Below are 25,979 nucleotides of genomic sequence, written 5' to 3' on the forward strand. Positions count from 1 at the left end.
TCCTTTAACATTAGAGGCTCCATCAGTGTAGAGTATCCAAGGATCCTTAGTTTCCTCTAGCTATTGGACTTCTAATTCAGCTTCCCTTTGCAAGTCACTACTGAAATCTGCCACAAAGTCAGCTAAGGCTTGGGATTTAATGGCTGTTCTAGGCTCATATCTTATATCATAAGCACTGAGCTTCACTGCCCACTTAGCCATCCTTCCTGACATTTCAGGTTTCCTGAGAACATTCTTAATTGGAAAATTAGTCTTAACAATAATGGCATGAGTTTCAAAATAATGTCTTAATTTAGTGGATGCCATAATCAAAGCAAGGATAAGTTTTTCTAAATGTGAATACCTGGATTCAGCATCAAGCAAACTCTTACTTACATAATAAACAGGATGTTGTGTACCTTGGTGATCCTTAACAAGGACTGCACTTACTGCTTTTGAGGATACCGCTAAGTATAAGGAAAATATATCTCCCTTTTCTGGTTTCATCAAGGCGGGGGCTGAGGATAGGTAATCCTTAAGAGCTTTGAGGGCACTTTCATGCTTCTCAGTCCATTCAAATTTCTTGTTCTTCCTCAGGATGTCATAGAATTCCTTGCACTTTTCTAAGGACTTGGATATGAACCTGTTCAAGGCTGCGATCCTGCCTGTCAATCTTTGCACATCCTTAGCATTGGCAGGAGATTTGATATTCACAATAGCCTTGATTTGCTCTGGACTTGCTTCAATGCCCCTCTTTGTCACCATATAGCCTAGGAATTTACCTACTTTAACACCAAAATGACACTTGGAAAGATTTAGTTTCATATTAAATTTATCAAGGATATTAAATGCTTCCTCCAGGTCTTTAAGGTGATCCTCAACTTTTTTAGACTTAACCACCATGTCATCTATATAGACTTCCATAGTGTGTCCAATTTGATCCTTGAACATCATGTTGACTAGCCTTTGATAAGTAGCACCTGCGTTTCTTAGTCCAAATGGCATAGCAATATAACAATATATACCAGTTGGGGCCATAAAGGTTGTATCCTCTTGATCAGGTGGTTCCATTTGAATTTGTTGAAATCCAGATGAAGCATCCATAAAAGTTAACAGTTCATGACCCGCGGTAGCATCCACCATGGAGTTAATGTGGGGTAATGGGAAAGGATCCTTGGGATATGCCTTATTTAAATCAGTAAAATCGACACATACCCTCCACTTTCCATTTTTCTTTTGAACAACAACCACATTGGCCAACCATCTTGGATACTTAACCTCTCTTATCATACCTGCTCGGAGTAGTTTTTCTACCTCCTCCTGGATAATGGCATTTCTTTCTGGTGCAAACTTCCTCCTCTTCTGATGGATTGGTTTGAATGACCTGTCAATGCCAAGTTTATGAGTAATTATATCCTTAGATATACCTGTCATATCTTCGTGTTTCCATGCAAAGGTAGATCTTCTTCTCTTGAGGAAGGATACCAAATCCTCTTCTATTTTGCCAAGGATCCATGATCCTATGTAAATCTTGGATTCAGGATCATGAGGATCCATAAGGATTTCTTTCACACCCTGTTCTCTTGCCTCCAAGACATCTCTTGAAGGATACTTTAATTGCTATTGCTCCCTTGGTCTTGAGGCTGGCTTCATTGATGATGTATAACAATTCTTAGCCTCTTGCTGATCACTCTCGATTTTCACCACTCCCCATGGACTTGGAAGCTTTACACACTGATGATAGGTAGATGGGACTGCCTTCATGTCATGTATCCATGGCCTGCCAAGGATAACGTTACAACAAGATAAGCAATCTATAACACAAAATTTTTGATAGGAATGTAATCCTTCAATATAGATTGGGAGTTTGATGTCCCCCAGAGTATTCTTGGTCTCCCCACTGAATCCCACAAGCACTGAGGATCTTGGTATGATATCAGATTCAGGAATATTCATCTTCTTAAGGACATCAAGCTGGATGATGTTCACAGAGCTTCCTCCATCTATAAGGATCCTGCGAACAAAATGGTTAGAAATAAAAAGAGTAATAACAAGACCGTCATGATGAGGATCCTGAATGTCAACACGATCATCCTCGTCAAAAGTTATGACTTTATCCTTGGTAACACTAGATGTTCGAATGGGTCTGTCTCCATTATCCATCTTGGTTTCTTTGGCATGCCTTTTAGCTGCTGAAAAGGAAGTACCACAAATGTCTGATCCTCCAGAAATGAAGTTTATAACTTGTGCATCTGCTGGAGGTGCCGGAGCTTTTTCTGGGATCCTTTCAGGATCCTGGGTTCTCGACTTCTTTCGTACCAAAAGTTCCTTTAAATGCCCCTTGCTTAACAAGTAACCAATTTCTTTTCTTAGTGCAATACACTCTTCAGTGAGATGCCCAAAATCCTCGTGATAAGCACACCATTTTGATTTGTCTTTTGTAGCAGCTGGTTTATCACTTTTTCTTGGCCACCTAGCTTTCTCACCTAAGTTCTGCATTGCAAGAATCAGTTCATTGTTATCAACAGAAAAACAGTATTCAGAGATTGGAGGATAATCCTCCTCATCCTCTTCCTGTTCAACTGCATGCACATTCTGGTTATCAGACTTGTTGTAGGATTTGAACTTGTTGTTCTTGAAAGAGGATCCTTGCTTTTCCTGTTTTGAGGATCCTGCTAATCTTTCCTGGATCCTTTTGTCATCCTCTAACCGGATGAACCTAAGGGCCCTGGTTCTTACTTCATCGAGGTTCCTGCATGGAGTCATAACAAGATCATCATAGAATAATGAATCACTAAGCAAACCTATTTTAAAGGCTTCTACAGCCGTAGCTATATCCAAGTTAGGGATATCTAAGGATTCCTTACTAAACTTAGTGATATAATCTCTAAGTGATTCCTTCTGACCTTGTGTTATCCTTACAAATCACTAGTTAATCGTTCAAACTTTCTACTACAAGAAATCTGGTTATTAAACAAGTTAACTAGATTAGCAAATGAAGTAATAGAGTAGGGAGGAAGACTTAGAAGCCATTTAAGAGCTGATCCTGTGAGGGTGGATCCAAATCCCTTGCATAGACATGCTTCCTTTAACCTTTCTGGGATGGGGTTAATCTCCATCCTTTCTCTGTATTGAGCTATGTGTTCTTCAGGATCTGTGGAGCCATCATATAACTTCATGGTTGGTATCTGGAACCTCTTGGGTATCTCAGCATCACAAATAGGTGGTGCAAAACGAGATATTTTATGGCTCCCATCTACAATTTCAGGAATAGGCTTAACTACCCCTGGAACACTGGATATCATATCCTTGAGCTTTTGTAATTCTCTAGCCCTAGCTTGATTGATACCTGTATCCTGCATAAGGCCATGGTTAGTGGTATAAGAATTATTGAAAGTGTTACCTCCCAGTGGATTCAAGGCTGGAATCCCGGATGTGAATCCATATTGACGGGGCTCTGGTATGATCGAAGGACCAGAAGAAGCAATGGTTTGCATTGGAATGAAGTCTCCTTGATGGACATCAGAATTTCCAGGTTGCAAACTTCTTAAGGATCCTAGATCCTGCGGAGCATTGGATCCTTGATGCACTATGAATGGGGGTCTTGGAGGATAATCCATGGATCCGAAAACCTGAGAGGATCCTTGAACTTGAGAGGATCCTTGAACCTGAGAGGATCCTTGAACCTGCTGCGTCCCCATGTATCCTCCTGAGCTGACGAAGGATCCTTGATGCTGAGATAAGGATCCTGCTGGTTGAAAATAGGATCCTAAGGCCTGAGACGTTGCTGAGGATCCGTAGTGCATTCCTCTTGTTCCACCCAAGTATTGGACATCTGGAGCTGCAGAATGCTGAGAGGTTATGACCGGAGTGTCGAAATTCAAGGATCTGGGCATCAATGGGGAATGATCCTCTGCCGATCTCTTCTGTTTCTTGATATCTCCAATTTCTCTGAGAATCCTTTTGTTAGTCTTATCCTGCTGCTGTATGTGATCCTTCATCTGCAAAATTAAAGTAAAAAGATCACTAGTAGTAGGAGTATAAGATGCAGAAGAAGTTGGAGGTTTTGAGAAAATAGGAGTCGGTTTCTTTTCAGCATTCTTCTGGGATCCAGAAGGTGGTGGAGGCAAAGGTGGAACGCCCTGGGATGAATTGACCGCAGACATTGCACTTGAAGTGTTCTTCGCTGAAGAATCCATCTTCTTGGTTGTAACGAACCGAAATGATCACAAAAACGAGGATTCCTTAGGAATGAAGCACCAATTGCCCCACGGTGGGCGCCAAACTGTTTTGGTCAAAAATCAGGCAATGATAATGCAACCAAACTTTCTGTTGTGAGGTATGATGCTTGAATCAATGAACAATATTAAGGATCACTCTGAAATGTAATGAACAAGTGACACAGAGATTTATACGAGGAAAAAGCCCTTGATCAATGAATGATCTCCGGCATAAAAAACCTCGGGTGATGCAAAACTACCGATCACCAACTCAGATTAAACAAGAAATGTATTACAACTTCGGATGATAACGAGCTAATTACAAGGATCACTATAGTGTAATGTGCACAAAAGTGTGTAATCGCCAAGTGAATTGTCAAGAGCTGGTGAGAGCAGTTACGAGTGTGTGTGTTAAGCTAAAAATAGCCAAGTGTTTTCTATTTAGCTCGCTATCCCCTTTAAAAATGGAAAAATATCTAAGCTAACAAACATTCCGCATTTTGTGCAAGTCCTCCACGAACTCCATAACGTCCACTTCAGCCATGCACGTGCGGAATAAATATGGAATATGCTCCAGGAATATCGCCAAGACCAAGTCCAAGCTCGTACTCCTGCAAAACAACATCATATTCAAAGCAGACAGTCGTTAGTATAAGGATCCCTATGATGATCCATGATCCTGGTCCTGCAATACTTCTGAGGATCACTAACTCAAACAGAAGTGAGGATCACTAAACCCAACAGTAATTGAGAATCACTGATCATTTGAAAATCCTCCCTAACAATATATATATAGAGGAAGGTTCATTTGAGAAGAAATTTAATGTGAGAAGAAAAAGAAGAAATGGCATATTAGTAAAATACTATTTCATTTATAACTCATATTATTAATTTTTAACTCTTTAATTAATTAGTGAACTAAGCATTAATTATGCTACATATGATCTACAAAACCTACACATATCAAAATTTTCCTACATATACCCTACACATTATACAATTTTATCCTACACAGTCGAAATTTATCCTACACGCCTCGAAATATATCCTACACAACTCGTAATTTATCCTACACAACTAGTAATTTATTATACACTTTAAATTAAGTTGTTTTTTAATTTGGAAAAACTATATATTTTGAAAAGGAGTTACAAACTTAATTTAGTTAGTTATTAAAGGGGAAGAATACAAATTAATGATTTTTGTAAGTTCACAAATATACCCTTAATTTAATACAAATATTAAATGAAGTAAAATGAAGCATTCTTATTAGTTGAAACTTCTTCTTTTTTCTTCTTACAAATTTTTTTTTCTCATTTGAACCGTCCACTATATATATATATATATATATATATATATATATATATATATATATATATATATATATATATATATATATATATATATAGGGGGCTGCTAGAATGAGAACCACCTCGAGTTGTAAGAACCGCGAGAACTACTTGATCCGGGGCGAGGTGGACCATTTTTTTTTCAAAAACGTAGATGCATGTATTATAAACGCATTCGTAAAAAAAATTTTAAAAAAAATGCCGTGCGTGTAGTTTTTTACACCACAAGTTTGTGGTTTACGAGTTCCGTAAATTTACGGAACTCGTAAACCACAAACTTGTGGTGTAAAAAACTACACGCACGGCATTTTTTTTAAAAAATTTTTTTACGAATGTGTTTATAATACATGCATCTACGTTTTTGAAAAAAAAATTTGGTCCACCTCGCCCCGTACGGTGTGGTTCTCGCGGTGGTTCTCATTCTAACGGTCCCCTATATATATATATATATATAGGCCGGTTAACGTACAATAGAGCTTATCGTACATTACGTACGCGATAACCCTAGCCGTCAGATCTTCATCTCCCATGCGATTTAATACCTCCATGCGAACTGTACGAGCTGTGCGAATTCAATCTTCCACATGCGATTTTCTCCATCTACACACCCCATGCCATTTTTCACATTACCCCATGCTAACCATTTTTTCACATGCGATATTCAATTTTCCACATGCGATTCTACACACCCCATGCCATTTTTCACATTACCCCATGCTAGCCATTTTTTCACATGCGATATTCAATTTTCCACATGCAATTCTAGACACCCCATGCCATTTTTCACATTACCCCATGCCATTTTTTCACATGCGATATTCAATTTTCCACATGCGATTCTACACACCCCATGCCATTTTTCACATTACCTCATGCTAGCAATTTTTTCACATGCGATATTCAATCTTCCACATGCGATTCTACACACCCCATGCCATTTTTCACATTACCCCATGCCATTTTTTCACATGCGATATTCAAATCTTCCACATGCGATTTTGTCCATCTACACACCCCATGCCATTTTTCACACTACCCCATGCTAACCATTTTTTCACATGCGATATGTATTGAATTCGCACCAGATCTGCACCTGATCGAACGACTGGGATGATCACGTACGTATCGTACGATAAGCGCATTTGTATTTTACTCTTTACCTATATATATATATATATACACACATATTATTTGGTATATAAAATTATATTTAGTAACCAGTGTAATACACAGGGTTCTAACTTAGTTCTAAGTTATATATGATAGTTACACATATATCTGTTATCTTAGTAGATAATGTAATACCCATGTAAATATTCTTAAAATTTAAAAATTAATTTTCTTTTATAATTATTAATAATATAATATTATTTACATAAAAGAAATTAACCATAAAGCTGAGTATTTTATTCTCTCTAATTTTAAGCATGATATTCTTTTTAATTTGAGTAGACTAATGTTATACTTAAAAAAAGACCTTTTTAAGTGGATGTGTTGTGCATATAGCATGATTAACTATGTATATGCGTGATAATAAATATAGTGTGTTATTATCATATAAGTTACGTAATTATTATTATTATTATAAGTTGTGTAATTATGTATGTGCGTTTTTATAACATGGTTTGCTTAATTATTTGTATATGTTGCGTATTATCGCTATAACTTACATAGATATTTCGTTTTACAATCTATCATATATTCAACCCGTATAATACATATGAATCTAAAAAATATTACTAGATTATTATAATAAAATAACTTAAATATATAACAAAAAGAATATATTTTAAGCTATCTAATATGATTTATATTAACATCTCCCTAAAAATTTAAGTTATATTTGAATCCGTACCCGTTTCAAATTTACTCGATTTTCTTTTCAATATTACATTTAATATATTTGTTATTTCGTTTTCATTATTTAAATTTTCTCATTTTTATATTAAAATTTCAATTCATCGTTAGTTGGTTTCTATTTTTCTAAATTATGTAGTTAAGGGTTGTGTTTCTTGTATTCCCTTTTGTCTTTTATGATCTTACATATTTTAAAATTAAAAAAATAAAACCAAATGTTAACCTCGCTGGTTATAAAGTAATTGTGGCAAATATAAGATTAAATTATTTTTTAACTACCCTTTTTCACACGAATAGGTTGCAATGGATCCTTCGAGAAATGAGGTACCATTTGGTAATTCTTGAATTGTACAGGGGGTAGTAGTTAGTGGGTCTTCCCTCACTTCTGTTGGAAGTCCCTTCCCTGCAAAGAAGAGAAGACAGAGAGATGTATAACAAATATATATGTCATATATATGTATGTATATATATAGAGAGAGGGAGCAAAGAACAAACCAAAGGGATAAAGAAAGATGCAACTAGAATAGTACAGGGAACCTCTTTATATACTCCAACCTCTCTCTTTCCGTCTGTTCTTCATCTAAAAATTTTAAATTATTTATGTAACTAAATTGGTATTCATCTGCTTCATCTGGGTATCTGAGATATGAGTTTTATTGAATGAATCATATTCATTGGTGAAGAAAACAGAAACAATTTTCCAAGATACAAAAACCATGAAGAACAGAGGAGACCATCAAGCTTCAAGAAACTTTATATCACAAAAATGGACACTTTTCTTGTGTATATGCAGTTTTTGTGCTGGATTACTCTTCACCAATAGGTACATACATCATCTCAATAGTTTGTATTACAAGTTTTCATTTTTTTACTTTTTAAATATTCTTTTATGTTAAATAGATTTATACCAATTCTTTGATTTTATTCCTCTTAGAAAAGTTTCAAAGAATTTGTTGTTTGGTTCATATGGTTTTCTTATAAAAGTTTCAAAGAATTTGTTGTTTGGTTCAATGTTTTAAAAACAGGTTTTTAAATCATACCGGATTTGACTCTAAAATGGTTTAACCGGTTGAACCGGCCGATTTAACCGGGTAACTAGTTAACCATATAATTTCATAAAATACAATTTTATCTCAAAAAATAATCTAATTTCTATTAGAATTTATGTAACTGATCATGATTTTATCTATAAAAACCATTTTCTTGTAAAATATTTTGTATTTTCAGAGGATTTTTATTACTTATAAACAATGTTATATCGGACGAGGTGAATAACCGTTTCAACAGCGATGGAATATTAAAATATTGGCATTTTGTTAATTACTGGAAATATGGAAGGTCAATATTACCTTTATATCGTATTTTATTAAAATTAGAAAATAAAATTTTAAGATAATGCAAATCGGTTCAACGGTTTGAACCGGTAGAACCGGATTTACCGCCGGTACATAAGACATACCGTATTCAGATTTTACCCGACTTTATCGTACCGGACTCGTGTCCGATATCCGGTTTAACCGGTATAACCAGCCGGTTCATACCGGTGTTTAAAACATTGGTTTGGTTCATATGGTTTTCTTATTTAATTTTTGTAACAAATTTGCAGATCTTATCTATTTATCTTATTTATTTATCTTATTTATGATGTTTGGTACTATAGTTTGTTGGTGAAGATATGTTTCCATCATTGGTTTCTAAAACTTGATCATAATATGTACTTTGTTGTAAAACAAAATGCTTAATAACCCTTTTTTGGAAATTCATAAATAAAAATGGTAGTTGGTAATTTTGGTATCTACAAAGTCAAAGTTACTTTATATTTTTACTGATGAGTTTAACTAGAAGAAACCCTGATTTAACCCTTATTTATAAGTAGTTTACAAAGGTGTTGAATTAAAAAATTGTAAAAAAAAATATTGGTTACAGAATGTGGGCAGTCTCTGACTCTAAACTTGTTACAAGACCAACTGCTGTAGAATCTGAAGGTCTAAAGTTGGTATCAGAAGGTTGTGATCTAAGAAGGGTATGTTTTTTTTTTCAAGAAAATATTGATATTAATTTCTATTTTAAAATTAGTTCTAATCATTTTCAATAAAATTGATTGTTTTTGGGTTGATTAATTACAGATGAAGAATGTCAAACGCGACCCGAAACAAATATTCGGGGAGGTATCTAAGACTCATGAGGCAATACAGTGAGTTTTACTATCTGAAATCTTTGAGCATTTTATATGTGAAATTTATGTTTTTATTTAATATAAATTGTATTTTTTATTAATTTATAGGACATTAGATAAAACAATATCAAGCTTAGAGATGGAATTAGCTGCAGCAAGGTCCATCCAAGAATCTATTGTGAATGGATCGCCAATATCACAAGAAGATACAAGGAGTTCATCTGAAAAGCGGAAGTATTTAATGGTTGTTGGAGTTAATACCGCTTTTAGTAGTCGTAAAAGAAGAGATTCAGTACGCGCTACATGGATGCCTCAAGGTTTGTGAGAGTCCAATCAATTTGAGTTACGTTTTATCTTTAACGGATCAAATAAGTCAAACATGTCAAAGTCACTTATAGTGTATTTATATTGCATAAAACTCGATTTTATCACAATATATTGTTATTGAAATAATATGTTTATTCACCCATTTTGCCACATCTATTGCTCTAACTTTGGTTCTTTAACCGTGGAATATATAGGTGAAAAACGAAAAAAATTAGAGGAGGAGAAAGGCATTATAATGCGTTTTGTCATCGGCCACAGGTTTTTATTTTTATTTTTTTCTTTATAACTTTTGTAATGAGTGGTTGACTTTTTTACCGGTTGTACTTGACTTTCGTTACGAACAAACCTTTGTTCCTACAAAACTGCACATAGAACACCTTTTGTAACTCTTTTTAATATCATAACTTGTACCAAATCGCTTATTTTTACGAACTATAATGTAACAAGGATTTAAACAATAATGGTAGTTTGTAACAATAATGGAAAAGGTTAAAGGTATAGTCAATCCAAATATATCAACCACATATCTTTTGTATCAATAAAGCATGATAACATAAACTTTTCAGAATTTCATGTGCCTAGATTTTTTTATGTTTTTAATAATTTAGATTTTTTTTTATGTTTTATTTGTGAGATATGTGAACTGAATTATTTCTACAATTGTTCATGCTAGTGCCACGGTAGGGGGTATACTGGACCGAGCTATTGAAGCGGAAGACAAAAAGCATGGTGATTTCTTGAGACTGGTATGCCTTTTTTTAAATAATATCAAATTATTGCCTTTAGTTGAAACATCAATAAGTAATCGTTATCGGCATGACTGCGAGCAGGACCATGTAGAGGGATACCTAGAATTGTCTGCGAAGACGAAAACATATTTTGCAACCGCTGTAACCATGTGGGATGCCGAATTTTATATCAAGGTTGATGATGATGTCCATGTGAACATAGGTAACTTTGATGAGTTGATCTCCCCATAAAGTCCACTTTTGACTTTAATAAGTCAAACAACTAACTTTAAACATACATTAAAGAGTATGATGTCATTTTCGTCCTTGAGGTTTGGCAGTTTTGCAACTTTCGTCCAAAGGTTTGGTTTTCCGCATCTGGATCCAAAAGGTTTGAAATGTTGCCATTTTCATCCTGCTCGTTAACTCCATCTATTTTTTCTTTGTTAAGTCAGGGTATCTTCGTCTTTTATGTTAATTTAAAGGGCAATTCGGTCTTTTTTTACTAAGCATTTAGCATAATGTACAAGCATTCAAAATACACTAACTAAATAAAAAAGATGAAAATACCCCTGACTGAACGGAGAAAAATGGATGGAGTTAACGGACCGGATGAAAATGACAAGATTTCAAACCTTTTGGATCCAGATGCGGGAAAACAAACCTTTTGACGAAGTCGCAAAACTGACCAAACCTCATGGATGAATATGACATTTTACTCTACATTAAAATGGATATTAATTCGTTTTGGCTGTCGAAAATATATTTTAAAGCAATAACTTACAATGATCATAGTTTGACTTTTTTTTTCTGTTTTTTTACTTGTGTACTAAATTTGACAACCAAATGTTTGAATTTTGCTTGTATGCAGCCACACTAGGTCATACATTAGTTAGACATAGGAAGAAGAAAAGAGTATATATTGGATGTATGAAGTCTGGCCCAGTACTCGCTCAAAAGTAAGCCCGATAATAATAATCTTGAATTTTAAATATCGAATGAACTTAAAATTATTGCATTTTTCTTATTAATATTTGATGAAACAGAGGAGTGAGGTACCATGAACCAGAACATTGGAAATTTGGTGAGTCAGGAAACAAGTATTTCCGCCATGCCACCGGACAATTATACGCCATTTCAAAAGATTTAGCTACTTATATATCATTAAACCAGTTAAGTTTCATTTGCTTTCATATATTTATTTATTTGTTAATTTATCTATTATATGTTGGTTTTTTAACCGTGTTAAAAATAATTACAGACACGTATTACACAAATACGCAAATGAAGATGTTTCTTTAGGATCATGGTTTATCGGGCTTGACGTTGAGCATATTGATGATCGAAGATTATGCTGCGGGACCCCTCCTGGTAGAGTTTTAAACTTTTTGATCTAGTGAATAGAACGTATTTAGGTGGTAAAACGGACGGGTTTAGTAATAGGTCAAAACGGGTAACTTTTGGGTGTGAGGCAGTTGGGCCGATATTATTGGCGTGTCAAGTAAGTTCATTAATAATACGACCGACGATGCCAAAGAAATGCATAGACTTTTAATTATCACTTAAGTGACAAGCCTATGGACTTTTTTTTCACTTTTAGTTTCCTATAAATTTAAATTTAACATGAAAGTCCTGATAAAGTTTAAGGATTTAAGCGTGTAATAAGTAACCTTAAAATATCGGAAAGTCCAGGGATTTAATCATGCAACAAAAGGACTTTTGCGCTAGTAAAAAGGTGGCGGGACTTTATCGTTAAGTTTTAAAAGTTGTTAATTATGAAAAATAAAGTCCATGGACTATTTTGCAAATTCAACAAAAGTCCTTAGTTATTTTCTTCGTGATTTCCATTAAAAGTACGGGGTTTTATGCATTAAAAATATACTTTAACCAACTTTCAACCTATTTGGCCTCTTTCCTTTTCGACTAATTTTTATTTGACCTGTTAAAGATTAAAACATAACCTAAACCGACACACATGGGTTCGAAATTGCCACATCTAAATTGGTGTAGTATTTTTATTAACATTATTAATTATTTATTGTTTAAAAAATGCAACTCTTATTTAAAACAACTTACTTCACTCGCAAATAATCCGATAACATTTAACAATCCCAAACATCCCTTAGACACAAACAACACTTTCTAATTTTGGCTAACGGTACCATGTTTTGTAGATTGTGAATGGAAAGCTCAAGCCGGAAACATATGCGTAGCATCATTTGACTGGACTTGTAGTGGCATCTGTGGGTCTGTTGATAGAATGAAGGAAGTACATAAACGATGTGGCGAAGGCGAAAACGCTGTTTGGTCAGCCACATTTTGAGACTACTCATTTGTTGCATTTTCTTTCTAAATTTGGAAAGACATAAAGATCAAGAAACCGAAGCCAAGGTTTGTAAAGATCACAAAAAAATGTATATTTTGACACCATTGGAGTGAAGAGGCTTATTGAAGAGATGCCCTGCTATGCAAGATTTCTTCAAAAATATTACAAATAGAGGAATGCAAGCAAAGCAAGAGGCTCTTGCTCTTTGCACATTTTTTTTTCTATTTTTGATTATTATAAATTTATTTATAATCCCACTTGAGCAGTTTTAAGGCTATATTGGTTTAAGTTGTAATTGCCATAGTGATTTCTAATTCTATAATAAATAATATTATTTTTAATTTTTGAAATTTGTAGTTATTTCTTTAGGTTATAAAACCCGCGGAAGATCTTAAGGTGACTAGTTAAAACAGGTTCATTTCAAAGTGGTATCCTTTTTTAGATTGGTTAGTTGGTTAAGATTTTGGTCCTGTCGTTTTAGATATGGTTAGCTCATTAATATTTTTTTGTCGCCAATAGGTTTTACCCGGGTTCACTCCTCAGCCACTTGACCGGTTTATGTTACTGGTTTGATTCATTAACGATTAAAACATAACCCAAATTTACTTATTTGAGTGTAAATAGGTTGAAATAAACTTTTAATTATTTTGTTTATGTTTTATGGTCAATTTATTTGACAGTAGTGAGAGGCAACCTGCTGCAACTACAGGGACACTACACCTTAAATTTTGTCTTGTGGTTGACTTTTTGACTTTATTTGGTCAACTAGAATTTAATAATATCGAGCATTAATTAATATAGAAAAGAATTAGGTATGGAATTAATGGAAAGAAAATGGTATCATATTCATAAAGTGGGACTTGACAATGTTATTCAAGGACCAAATAAAGATGGGTTTGGTGGCCAACAATTGCCGGTGACATTCGACCTAAATCCTACCCACCAATGCGTGACGTCAACCTTTCTGATTGTAACGATCGATGGTTGTGGTTGCCGGAGGACTCCGGGGAATTCTCGGTGAAATCGGCTTTTGTGCTCGTTGGATCTAAGGAGGTTGATTCTAGCAGATTCATTTGGGAGTGGTGCAAGTGGATTCCTCTTAAATGCAACGTCTTCGCTTGGAGGGCGGTGATGGAGAGATTGCCTACGAAGGTGGAGCTTCGCAAACGAAATATTCAGGTCGGGGAAGTGACGTGCCCGTTGTGTGGGTCGGGGGAGGAATCGGCCGATCATCTGTTCACGGCTTGTAGTTTTGCTACGGCTATCTGGTCAAAGATTAGTTCTTGGTGCAAGGTTCCGTTTATTATGGCTTTTTCATTCAAAGATGTGTTGGTGGCTCATCGCTTCTGTGGGTTGAAGGGTAAGCTTTCTTTGGCTTACCAAGGAATTGTGTTAACCTCGTGTTGGTTAATATGGAAAGCTAGAAATGATTGTGTGTTCAACGGGAAATCTCCGAAAGTGGAAGAGGTATTTTGTTCTATTAGGTCGCTTGGGTTTTTGTGGTTATCCAATAGATCGAAATGTATAGATATGTCTTGGGTAGAGTGGTGTAAGTTTGTATAGTTGTTTTGTTTAGGCCCCCCGTCCTTTTTCTCGGGGTTGGCCTGTTTTAATGAAGTTTTCCTTTCAAAAAAAAAAATGTTGTCAGTTGACTTTTTGACTTGCATGTCCGATGGTACGGTGGTTCTCGAGGCTTTGGTCTTAGTGGTTAACAATGTGATACAAGATGGAGCATTGACCCGACTCATTCACCTAGTGACGCAGAGTGAAAGCAAATAAACACATAGAATAATTATCAAAAGAAGTAGATATATTTATGAATAGATAAACCAATACAATATGTGACCTTTTATAGTGAGTTTCCATAGGTTTACCGAATTTATGACATTATTATTGCAATTAAAAACTACAATAGACTCGTAAATGGATTCAATCAAGGATCACGTGTTTTGGGCTAAAAAGTAAAGTATCAAATATTGACGGAATTGGGGGAAAACTTTGATCGACAGAATCGGAGCATTTAATCAATAAATTCAGGTGAGACAGTTGAGTTAAACTTAAGTCGTAACCAAGTTATGCCCTTTTTAAAATTTGAGTCTTTTCTATTATGTTTTTCCTTGTCCAAGTGGTCCAAATAAAAATTTGTTAATTCTTGGATGACTCTAGATAGACCTGACGGGTTGTTGTTGCAACAAATAATATAAAATTGCAAGAACAAATGTCAATAGACAATAATTGGATATCAATGATTTCATATTCATAAGCAATGAACAAGGAACCGACTCGTACCCGGTAACCGACCCTACCCATGGGGTACACATGGAGTATACATTTGAACCTTAATACCCGGAAACGGAACCGTACCCCGCTTCATACCCGACTTATACCTGGAACCGAAACCGGTTCTATACCCAAACCCAGGTATTAAAATACCCGCTACTAGGTATAACCTGTTATTACCGTTGCTAGCGTTTTTTTCCGATATTCGCATGTTTCTAACGACTATAGAGTTGTTAGAATCTCAATTACGACTGTTTTAAATGTATTCCCCACCCCCAAACTTAGTATAAATAATTGGTTGATGTTTGGGTTTAGTAATTTCAAGATCAAAAAAAAAAAAAAAAAAAAAAAAAAAAAAAACCCGCTCTAGAAACACTCGAAAATGGCTGAACCGGTTTTTTTCAATACCCGAAATAGGATGTTATAATACCCAATTCCTGAAGAACTTGTTCCATACCGAAAACAGTACACATGGTATTGTTTATTTGGTCAAGAACCGAAACAAAAACCGTTCGGGTTATTAAATACCCGATTTTCTCTACATTTAATACCCCATAACCAGTTTTATACCCGGAATCGGGCATTGAAAATAATAGATATGTGCACCTCTACTTCTAAAGATACTACAAACATAATTTTAAAGATGAGACTATAATTAAATAGAAAAGCTTAAGCCCAATAGCCCATCTATAATTCGTACTTAATGCTTCAAAATTCGCTCTTAAACCCAATAACTTATTGGCTTGTTATTTTATATACAGTTGCTGACAATTGTTCTGGGCTTAAACGTAGGCTCAACCCTTGTAGTTGTTCTCATCCACTTAGTTCAACTGTGCTTTAAAATCGAATGATTTATTATGAACTAGTATTAAGCCCCTCGCGTTGTGACAAGAGCGTAAAATTGTGTCAAGTAGCATCAATGTCACATCGTCGTCAGCGACCACCAACACTGGTATAATCGTAAAACAAAAGAAAAAACCGAAAAAAAAAATTAGACGCACGAAAAGTAGACATAAAACATTGAACCATGCACGGCCGTTGCGGCATGTTTATGCGCAAAAATTAGACCGAAACGTAAAATATAACATGATCGTTAAACATGAAAAAATAGAGGTAAAAACGTTGAGCCACACACACACACGTTGTGGCGTGTTAACTCAAATTTGTTTTAGACCAAAACGTAAAACGAAAATATGTAAAAGATGAAAAGTATATGAGAACAAAGTTGAAAGTGAAAAAAGTATTATAATTAAATATAATTATAATTACTTTATAAAATTATGCATACTAAGCATCATGTATAACACAACCATGCATAAAAAAACCCACTAATCATCATATACAAACCAACTATAGACAAACAACTTGCAAAGTAATACCATATAAATATGAATGACGTAATAAATAAATAAAATTAACAGTTAAATAAAAAACTATTAAATGTGTTTATTATTCACACCAAATACTTATAATATAATTTTTAAGAGAAAATCTATAAACTATGTGGCCACAGTTTTTCTTATTTCTTTGTAACTTTTCACTGTTTTAATTATTAGGCTACATGTATGATAAACCAATGCAAGTGCGATGGTTAAAAAAAGAAAGTAAAAATTATGGTTTGCTAATTTTAACACTTTTAGACTTTCAGTCTAATAGTTTAAAAATTGTATTTATCATCTAATAGTTTGTAAATTCTAACAATACCACTCTAACGGCCATCCATTCTTTGTTAAGTTTGTGTGAAAAAGACAATAATACCCCTAGACTTAAATTGTTATTACAAAGCTTTTATTATTATTGATTTTATAGCACATATGTGAATGATATCAGTACTTTTCTTTATGAAAAATTATATCAGCACATTGAAAACAAAATGAGAATCCAAATAAAGAATTGATTGCTTGTTAGTATAACTATATAGGGAATTCAATATAATTGATATTATTTAGGTTATATCGAGTGAAATTTATTAATGTATTATGAATTTACATCGAGATAGTTGGTAAACGGGCAACAAGCTGCCCCGCTACCCCTTTTTTAATAGCAAAACTAAGCCTTTTAAAAACTACGTCCATAGATCTCGGGGTCATAACATTACTATGCATGACCCTTTGAACTCGACTAAGTAGTTCCACAGCCTCTGGCGCCAGAAAACCAAAAGTATCAAAAGCAAATGGGATAAACACGTGTTGGTTGTCAAGGCACGCTTTCTCATGTTTGGTCACTTTACCCGAAGCAACCTTTAAAGCAGCCCAACCCACCGTAAATGCACTACCCCCTAGGCCCATAAGCGGGGAAACCCCTGTTAGATCCACACAGGCATGTTTTCCTCCTACCCATCCAAAGACCAGAATGTCAGCTGGTCGAAGGGTAGATCTCCCTTCCAACGGGTCTGTTAAGAAATTAACGGGAGCCTCTTTCTTAGCAGAAATACCAGCGCACCTGAATATGTCAAAAAGGACATCCCTAACCAAATCATGTCGGTATTTGAACCCCGGGAGCTCTCTATAGTGAACTGCATGCTCCCCAAAGGAATCCAAACACGCCTTATGACAAACAGGGCATATCTCATCAACTGGGAATAAAGGAATCATGAGGCGATACTTAAGGATAGTACGATACTCCACTGGCGACATATGCTGGCCTAACCCATCTATAGGTATAACAAGAAGGAAATCTTGTGCATGTGGTGCTCAGAGACACTCAAAAACAGCTTTTTGTCTAACGGTCAAGTCAAACTGTACTTCGATTTCGTGGACAATTTTACTAAAAAGAGCACTCGCTAATGCATGTTGGGCTTTAGGGGGGGCGGTGTCCTTATTAGTGAAACCGCTGAAGTCAAAGCTTGGAATCGTATCACGAAGACAAGCCAAAGCACAAACATAATCAGAATCCATACCACATATGCCACTGTCTCTTAAGATGTGGTCATGTAGCACCTACGATTGGGCCCTCGAGGCCACAAAAGCATAGGATGAAGCCTCTACAGCCGAATACAACCCCAATCCCCCAAATCTAATAGGTAAAGAGGCAAGTCGCCACTGGAGGTCTCCAAAGAAAGGACCTCCACAAACCACCAATTCCTCAATCGCCTCACACAAACCTTTGTCAAAGAACAATGTTGCATCTTCCATGTGTACAGGTTGGCACGTCCTCAAGCCAAAGAAAAGCTTGGCAATGCCCATACAGGATCGAAGCAAGAGTAGTTCGCTCTGCGGGTCACCTAATTTGGGTAGAAGACGCATCAAATCTACCGCCTTAGCAGCTCTATTCTTTGCCAACCCACTAATAAAGCTTGCGTCTCTACTAACAGCCCCCCCCCCCCCCCCCCCAAGAAGCTTCACCCCGACTAATGGCCTCCCGATGTCCTTATGAAATAACCCTTCACGAAACTTGCTACCATCACAAGAATGCCAAAATAGCTCAGTTTTCTTAATGTTGAGTTCAAGACCCAATGTTGGACCCGTCACCTTAATGATGTCCAACACTCTAGCCACCTCTTCTGAACCTCCAATGACAGTCCTATCATCAAGATACCAAGCATGACACTTTTTACTATTTCTCTTTAATTGGTTGGAGGTCATATGACACTTTTTAAATATTTCTTACGGTTTGTATACGAAATGTGGTTTGTATTTGATCGAACTTCCAACTACACTTTTCTTAAACGAGTCATATTAAAAGATTTAGCTAGACAGGAACGGGTCCCCAATTTATTTTTAACTTTTAGTGCACACAACCTCCTAAATCGTTTTTAGAAGGTTTTAATTATTGATGCAATAATAATGTTTTTGTAACCAGAATTAACACATCAACTATTTATGATATGGTTTTCCGTTTCCCGTGACTTGAACACCAGCTAGCCATTTCGGCAATCAGTCTAGACATGATATTGCTTCTGTTTATTAAAACGGAAGTGAGGGAGAACATAACAAAATTTCTCAGGTGTGAAACGAATGCATATTTTCACTGCGAGTGGATGATTTATTTAGCAACAGGTTGAAGTTGCTTAATTTTTTGTTTGTAGTCTAAGAATCAAATTAAAAATTCAAGTTTTTCTTGACACTATTTAACTTCTTTTGCAAGTATCTAGTGGCCACCAAATATTGACATCCTTATACTAATTTTAGTTAATTATCTAAGTTTGTATTATCTAAGATCCCGATCGCATTAAACATTATCAAGGAAAGGAAGATGCAGATTTGATTTTTAAACAAATAATATTTTGTTTAGAATGCAAAAAAAAAAAAAAAAAATACTTATGTCATTATAACATTAAAACACCTGGCCACTGACCAGGTATAAAACTAGTTTGATAGGTTGATAGTGATTCTCTCGGTACTCAAATGTATATATAGTTATCATTTGATCTAGTCCCCCAAAATTGTTACACATAATAATTGTTAATTGATTTATTAAGACACCCATGTTTGATATGATATAATATCTAGAAAACAACCTAAAAATCTATAAGTTATTTTTTATTTATATCTGTTTTTTTTAGTTTTATAAATTATTAATGAGTTTATATGGATTTTTAGAACGGTAATATCCATTCAACTAGTAAACCGATAGAGCAATTAGTTTACTGTCCGGTTTTCAACTCAATGCTTACGTCTCAAAAATGAACTACTACATCTCATAAGTAAATTAAATAAACTGCAATATATATATATATATATATATATATATATATATATATATATATATATATATATATATATATAGGGGAAGGTTCATGCGAGAACCACCTCTATGGCGAGAACCACGAGAACCAATGTGAACACAAAATAAAATCTTAAAACAATCAAAAAAACACTCAAAAATTTTTTTTTAATATTTTTAAAAAAAAAATCGCTATATTTCGTTACCATAAAAAAACTATTTTTTTTTCGAGTAACAGTTATCCATGCACATGTGCATATGTATCATTACTTCGACAAATTCGGTAATACGTTATCAGGAATAGACAATTGCACTTTAATTTACAATACCATTAGTAATACACTACTTTTTACATTATCAATATTCAAAATGCACATGTGCATCATTAGGTATAACCATGATATAACGTGTTTTGGTACAAAAAGTTTGTGATTTTGAATGGAGAAGTAGGCCCATATACATGTTTTTTGGTTAGTTATATCTAGTGGTTGATGGTTTTGTTATAGTTGTCAATTTATGATGTAATATGTTGATTGGATGGTATAAATGGTGTTTACATACATGTAATAAAGTGAAAATATTGTTAATGGTATTGTATTAGGGATGGTAGCAGGTAATGGTATTGTATTATGGATGGTAGGAGGTAATGATAGTGTATTATGGATGGTATGATAGATGAAAGGGAAAGTGTATTCAAAGTAGTGTACCAAAACACCTTATTTAATGTTCATACATATAAATGCACATGTGCATTTCTAATATTGGTAATTTAAGAAGTAGTGTATTACATATGGTGGTGTAAATGAAAGTGCAATTGTCTAATATGTGTAATAAATTACGGAATTTGTCAAAGAAATGACAAAAATGCACATGTGCATGCTTGCGTATTATGGATGGAATGAACATGAAAGAGAAAGTAGTGTACCAAAACACCTTATTTCATGTTGATACATATAGATGCACATGTGCATTTCTAATATTGTTAACGTAAAAAGTAGTGTATTACACGTGGTAGTATAAATGAAAGTACAATTGACTATTAATTCGTAATTATACATATGCACATGTGCATGGATAACTGTTACTCGAATTTTTTTTTTTTTTTTTGAAAAAAAAATTATTTTTTTATTAACAAATTATAGCGATTTTTCCAAAAAAATAGTAAAAAAATAAAAAAAATTTGGGTGTTTTTTAGATTTTTTAGGAATTACTGTTTGTGTTCACACTGGTTCTCGCAGTTCTCGCAATAAAGGGTGGTTCCTAACGGATCTTTGTTATATATATATATATATATATATATATATATATATATATAGGGTAAGGTTATTGTAAAAAAGACCAAAAGTGTGAGAAATGTAAGAAAGAATCTCAGCCATTAGATCTAAATTAATTGAAAAGGGTAAACAAGTAATTTTATCATTAATTCAATCAATTAAAAACTTCCCATAGCCGCCACCTTAATTATAGGAAGTATATAACACCATTCAGCAAGTATATAACACCATTCAGGAAGTATATAACACCATTCAGCATTCAGCAAGTATATATAACACCATTCAGTAAGTATATAACACCATTCAGCAAGTATATAACACCATTCAGTAAGTATATAACACCATTCAGCAAGTATATAACACCATTCAGCAAGTATATAACACCATTCATTGACTAAACATCTGATCGAAACATATTTTTTTCTCTATATAAGTATAGCAATATGGTACTCATATTAAAGATAAAAAACGCTCGTTATTATGGTGTAATTTTTTTTAAAAAAAAAGTTACGTATAAAAAGTTATTGACGTTTAAAAAAGACGGGGGACGTTACATGTGCATTACCTAATTTCTAGTGGGTTTAAAAGACTATATTGCCCCTATATATTTCAAATCAGTCCAAATTAATGAAAATATTTTACAATTTGGTCCCTTTTGATCTCAACTATTAGATCAAAAGATCTAATGGCTGAGATTCTTTCTTACCCTTCTCACACTTTAGGCCTTTTTACAGGATCCTCTACCTATATATATATATATATATATATATATATATATATATATAGGATTAGGTTCAAACGTGAACAAAATCCCAAGAGTGAACTGCGTGAACTGATCTGGGCCCTTGATTTTTATGATCTTGAGATTAAAGTGAGTGGCATGATGGTAATTATTTGGTTAATTTTTTTCATTTAATTAGATACAAAAAGGGTATATGTGTAATTTCAATCTTAAATTGATTGCATAAATCTCTCACAAATCAAGTAATCAATTATCCTCTTAAATTGATTGCATAAATCTCTCACAAATCAAATCAAGGATTAGGAAAGATGTAACTTAATTCAATTACTAAAATAAATCTTTGTTTAAATGCGATGTACACATGTGCATTCTGATTTTGCCCTCTTTTTTAAGCGATGTACACATGTGTATATCGTCTGTTTTTGTGATATCTCAGATTTTTTTTGTATTGAATGTTGATGTACACCTGTGAATTACTGTACACATATGTACGATGCTAAGCACACATGTGTACTGTTCTATTTATATCCAAGTAGAATTACTGTGAATTACTGTACACTTAATTCAGTTATTAAAATAATGATTTAAATCTAATTTTTTATATAATTACAATCTTACCCTTAACAACTAAAAAGGAAATCAAGGGTCCATATCTGTTCACGCAGTTCACTCTTGGGAGGTTGTTCACGTTGGAACCCTGCCCTATATATATATATATATATATATATATATATATATATATATATATATATATATATATATATATATATATATATATATATATATAGGTAGAGGATCCTGTACAAAGTCCATCTTTTGTAAGAAGTGTAAGAAATAATTTGGGAATGACAATTGTCCCTCATCTTAATTAATTCAAAAGGGTATATTAGTAATTGTACATTCTTGTCAATTAATTGATTTCCAATATAACTGAAAAAAAATAACTGGCGATGAGAATGTTTAGGGATTGATTCGAATTTTGTATTTTTTTTTTTTGCAAGATCCAATACGATTGTTATCTACGTATCATTCTTCATCAATTATAAATACAAGAAGTCTTATGAAATCGCTAGAGACAATACAGTTGTTTAACTTCTACGCCCTTCTTCGATTCTGGTGTTTTAAAGGGTTATATACATACAGCTTCGATCTTGAATTGGTGTTTTAATGTTTTTTGGATTCCAGATAAAACACCATGACTTGAATCATAGTCATGGTGTTTTAAAATCTGGGAAAGTTTCGTATTGATTGTCCAGATGTTAAAACACCATGGATGTAATCACAATACAATGTTTTCTGGATTCCAGATAAAACACCATGACTTGAATCATAGTCAATGTCTCCAGATTTTTAAAACACCACGCCATGAACAATGTCTCTAGATAAAACACCATGACTTGAATCATAGTCAATTGATCCAGTTGTTTTAAAACACCACGCCATGAATCTGATTATACAATGTCTCCATATAAAACACCATGACTTGAATCATAGATGTTTGAAACACCACACCATGAACAATGTCTCCAGATAAAACACCATGACTTGAATCATAGTCATGGTGTTTTAAAATCTGGGAATGTTTTGTATTGATAAAACACCACGCCATGAACAATGTATCCAGATAAAACACCATGACTTGAATCATAGATGTTTAAAACACCACGCCATGAACAATGTCTCCAGATAAAACACCATGACTTGAATCATAGTCAATTTATCCTGTTGTTTTAGAACACCAAGCCATGAATCTGATTATAGATCTCTTTATGATAACGTATGAAGAATATGCAACCAAAAACTTCCTTACAATTAAGGTGAATCATTAATTCCGATATTTAAGGAAAAATGAGTGAATGTAGGTGTTTTTAGTTGTGTAGGTTACGGTTACCATATTTCAAACATTGAAAAAGACACTATTGCCCTTCAATTTTACATAAGGTCCCTCTAATTAAAACACAATTTACATTTTTATACCCTATTAATCTCAACCATTAGATCAAATATCCAATGGTTTAAAACACTTCTTACCCTTCTCACATTTTAAACACTTTTTACCATATCCCTACCCTATATATATATATAGGGGACCGCTAAAATGAAAACCACCTCTAGTTGTAAGAACCATGGGAACCACTTTCTAACCCTTTGATCAACTAGATGGATGGATGAAATTAAAAGTAGTTAATATTAATATTAAAAGCTTTTTGTCTTATTATGTTTATTATGTTTTTAATATTTACTGTTAAAGGGTATTTAGGTACAATTGCTTTTTTTGTATTTTTATATATATTATTTTTAAATGTCTTTTTTGTCCCATTCATTTATTACTTTTTATTAAAAAACATATTTTTATATTAAAACAATATTTGAAATTCAAATTTTAATGATAATTTTTTTAATGACTAACAAACAGATTTTTATATTACGTTTTTTACGCCCCGTTTTTTTACGAGCGTTTTTTACCGAACGTTTTACGCGCTGTTTTTTTACGCCCCGTTTTTTTTACGAGCGTTTTTTTACGGAATGTAAAAAAGTTTTACGTTAACGTTTTTTACGTTTTTACGTTTTACGCGCCGGTTTTTTACGTTAACGTTTTTTTACGCTTTACGCGCCGGTTTTTTACGTTTTACGTAAAACTTTTTGCGTTTTACTAAAAAAATTTTACGTTTTACGTTTTACGTAAAACTTTTTACGTTTTACGTAAAGCTTTTTACGTTTTACGTTAAAACTTTTTACTTTTTACGTTTAACGTTTTACGTAGAACTTTGTACTTTTTACGTTTTACGTTAAAACTTTTTACGTTTTACGTAGAACTTTTTACGATTTCCGTTTTACGTAAAACTTTTTACGCTTCACGTTTTTACGTTTTAGGTTAAAAAAGTTTACGGTTTATGTTAAAAAGTTTACGGTTTAATTTTGTTTTTACAAAAAAATTTTTACGCAAAAACGAACGCACCCAGAAATCGCAAACTTGGGAGGTGTCTCAGATATATTGTTATCATCATCGACGCCTAAAAAAATATAAAAACCCAACAAACAAAAATAAAAAAAAAACGAGTGGAATCTTAAAAAAAACGATGTTTTGGCTCAGATTTTCCGATAATCAGAGGCTGCAAAAGTAGGGTTGCAGGTTCAAAAACCTACCCTCACCATCCTTGCCGCGCCCTCGTCATCAAAATATACAGGTTTTTTTTTTTCATCATCATCGCCCCAAATCCAAAATGGATCAAAACCCACATATTCAAACATTCAAAAGCACCTGATGAACATCATTCAAAACACATTCAACAGATTCAAACAGATTCAACAGATTCAAAAAGCACCATATTCAACAGAATCAAACCCAAAAAGGAACATGAACATGAACAGACCACCAAAACCACCGCCACACCACCAAACCCACTACCACACTACCGCACCCACTGCCACACCACCAAAATAATCAAAACCCACCAAATTTTTACAAACCCACCAAAATAATCAAACCCACCAAAATAATCAAAACCCACCAAATTTCAAACCCACCCAAATAATCAAAACCCACCAAAATGAACAGACTATTGTTTTTTACAAAACCACCAAAATAATCAAAACCGCCACCACCTCTACCCACCAACCAATCACCGGAACCACCTCTACCCACCACTCCAAACAAAGATTCAAACAACAAAAACAGAGACAAAGGTTTATCACAGACATCTCCGTTTTGAACACAACAGGGGGAATCAAAGGCTTAAATTCTTACCAATTTAGTAAAGAAAACCCATCATTTTTAGCTAAAACACCCAATCATCTCACCGGTATTCGGCCGTCATCGACCGTGGTGACCGCCACCCCTTTCTTCTTCCCTTCATCATGTCTAGGGGCGGTGGCAAGGTGGTGCGGTAGGTTGTGGGTGGCGGAGAAGGGTGGTTGTGGGCGGCGGAGAAGGGTGGTTGTGGGCGGCGGATTGATGGGTGAACAGATCTTCAACAGAGAGCAACAAGATTTCATGATGGTGAACAAAACTTCAAAGATTTCATGGGTGGTGAACAGATCTGGGGAGATGATGGA

The 25,979-nt window shown here is 34.2% G+C and overlaps 2 protein-coding genes across 3 annotated transcripts; both read left to right on the forward strand.

The window, feature by feature from the left end:
- The first annotated feature begins 7,753 nt into the window (after positions 1–7,753).
- LOC110915747 (probable beta-1,3-galactosyltransferase 2) lies at positions 7,754–13,303 on the forward strand. 2 transcript variants are annotated; one of them, XM_022160502.2, is made up of 11 exons: positions 7,754–8,228; positions 9,332–9,428; positions 9,532–9,599; positions 9,690–9,898; positions 10,103–10,166; positions 10,582–10,654; positions 10,739–10,859; positions 11,508–11,595; positions 11,683–11,808; positions 11,898–12,007; positions 12,811–13,303. In XM_022160502.2, the coding sequence occupies exons 1-11, from the start codon at positions 8,122–8,124 to the stop codon at positions 12,957–12,959; spliced, it is 1,212 nt and encodes a 403-aa protein (XP_022016194.1). In that variant the 5' UTR covers positions 7,754–8,121; the 3' UTR covers positions 12,960–13,303. The 2 variants fall into 2 exon arrangements, with proteins under 2 accessions (XP_022016194.1, XP_035841654.1); XM_035985761.1 differs by having other exon boundaries at positions 7,816–8,228; positions 9,368–9,428.
- A 604-nt stretch (positions 13,304–13,907) lies between these two features.
- LOC118488184 lies at positions 13,908–14,515 on the forward strand. Its single transcript, XM_035985398.1, has 2 exons — positions 13,908–14,429; positions 14,477–14,515. The coding sequence occupies exons 1-2, from the start codon at positions 13,908–13,910 to the stop codon at positions 14,513–14,515; spliced, it is 561 nt and encodes a 186-aa protein (XP_035841291.1).
- Positions 14,516–25,979: the final 11,464 nt, after the last annotated feature.

Source organism: Helianthus annuus, chromosome 16 (assembly GCF_002127325.2).
Source record: "Helianthus annuus cultivar XRQ/B chromosome 16, HanXRQr2.0-SUNRISE, whole genome shotgun sequence".
Classification (NCBI taxonomy): Eukaryota; Viridiplantae; Streptophyta; class Magnoliopsida; order Asterales; family Asteraceae; genus Helianthus; species Helianthus annuus.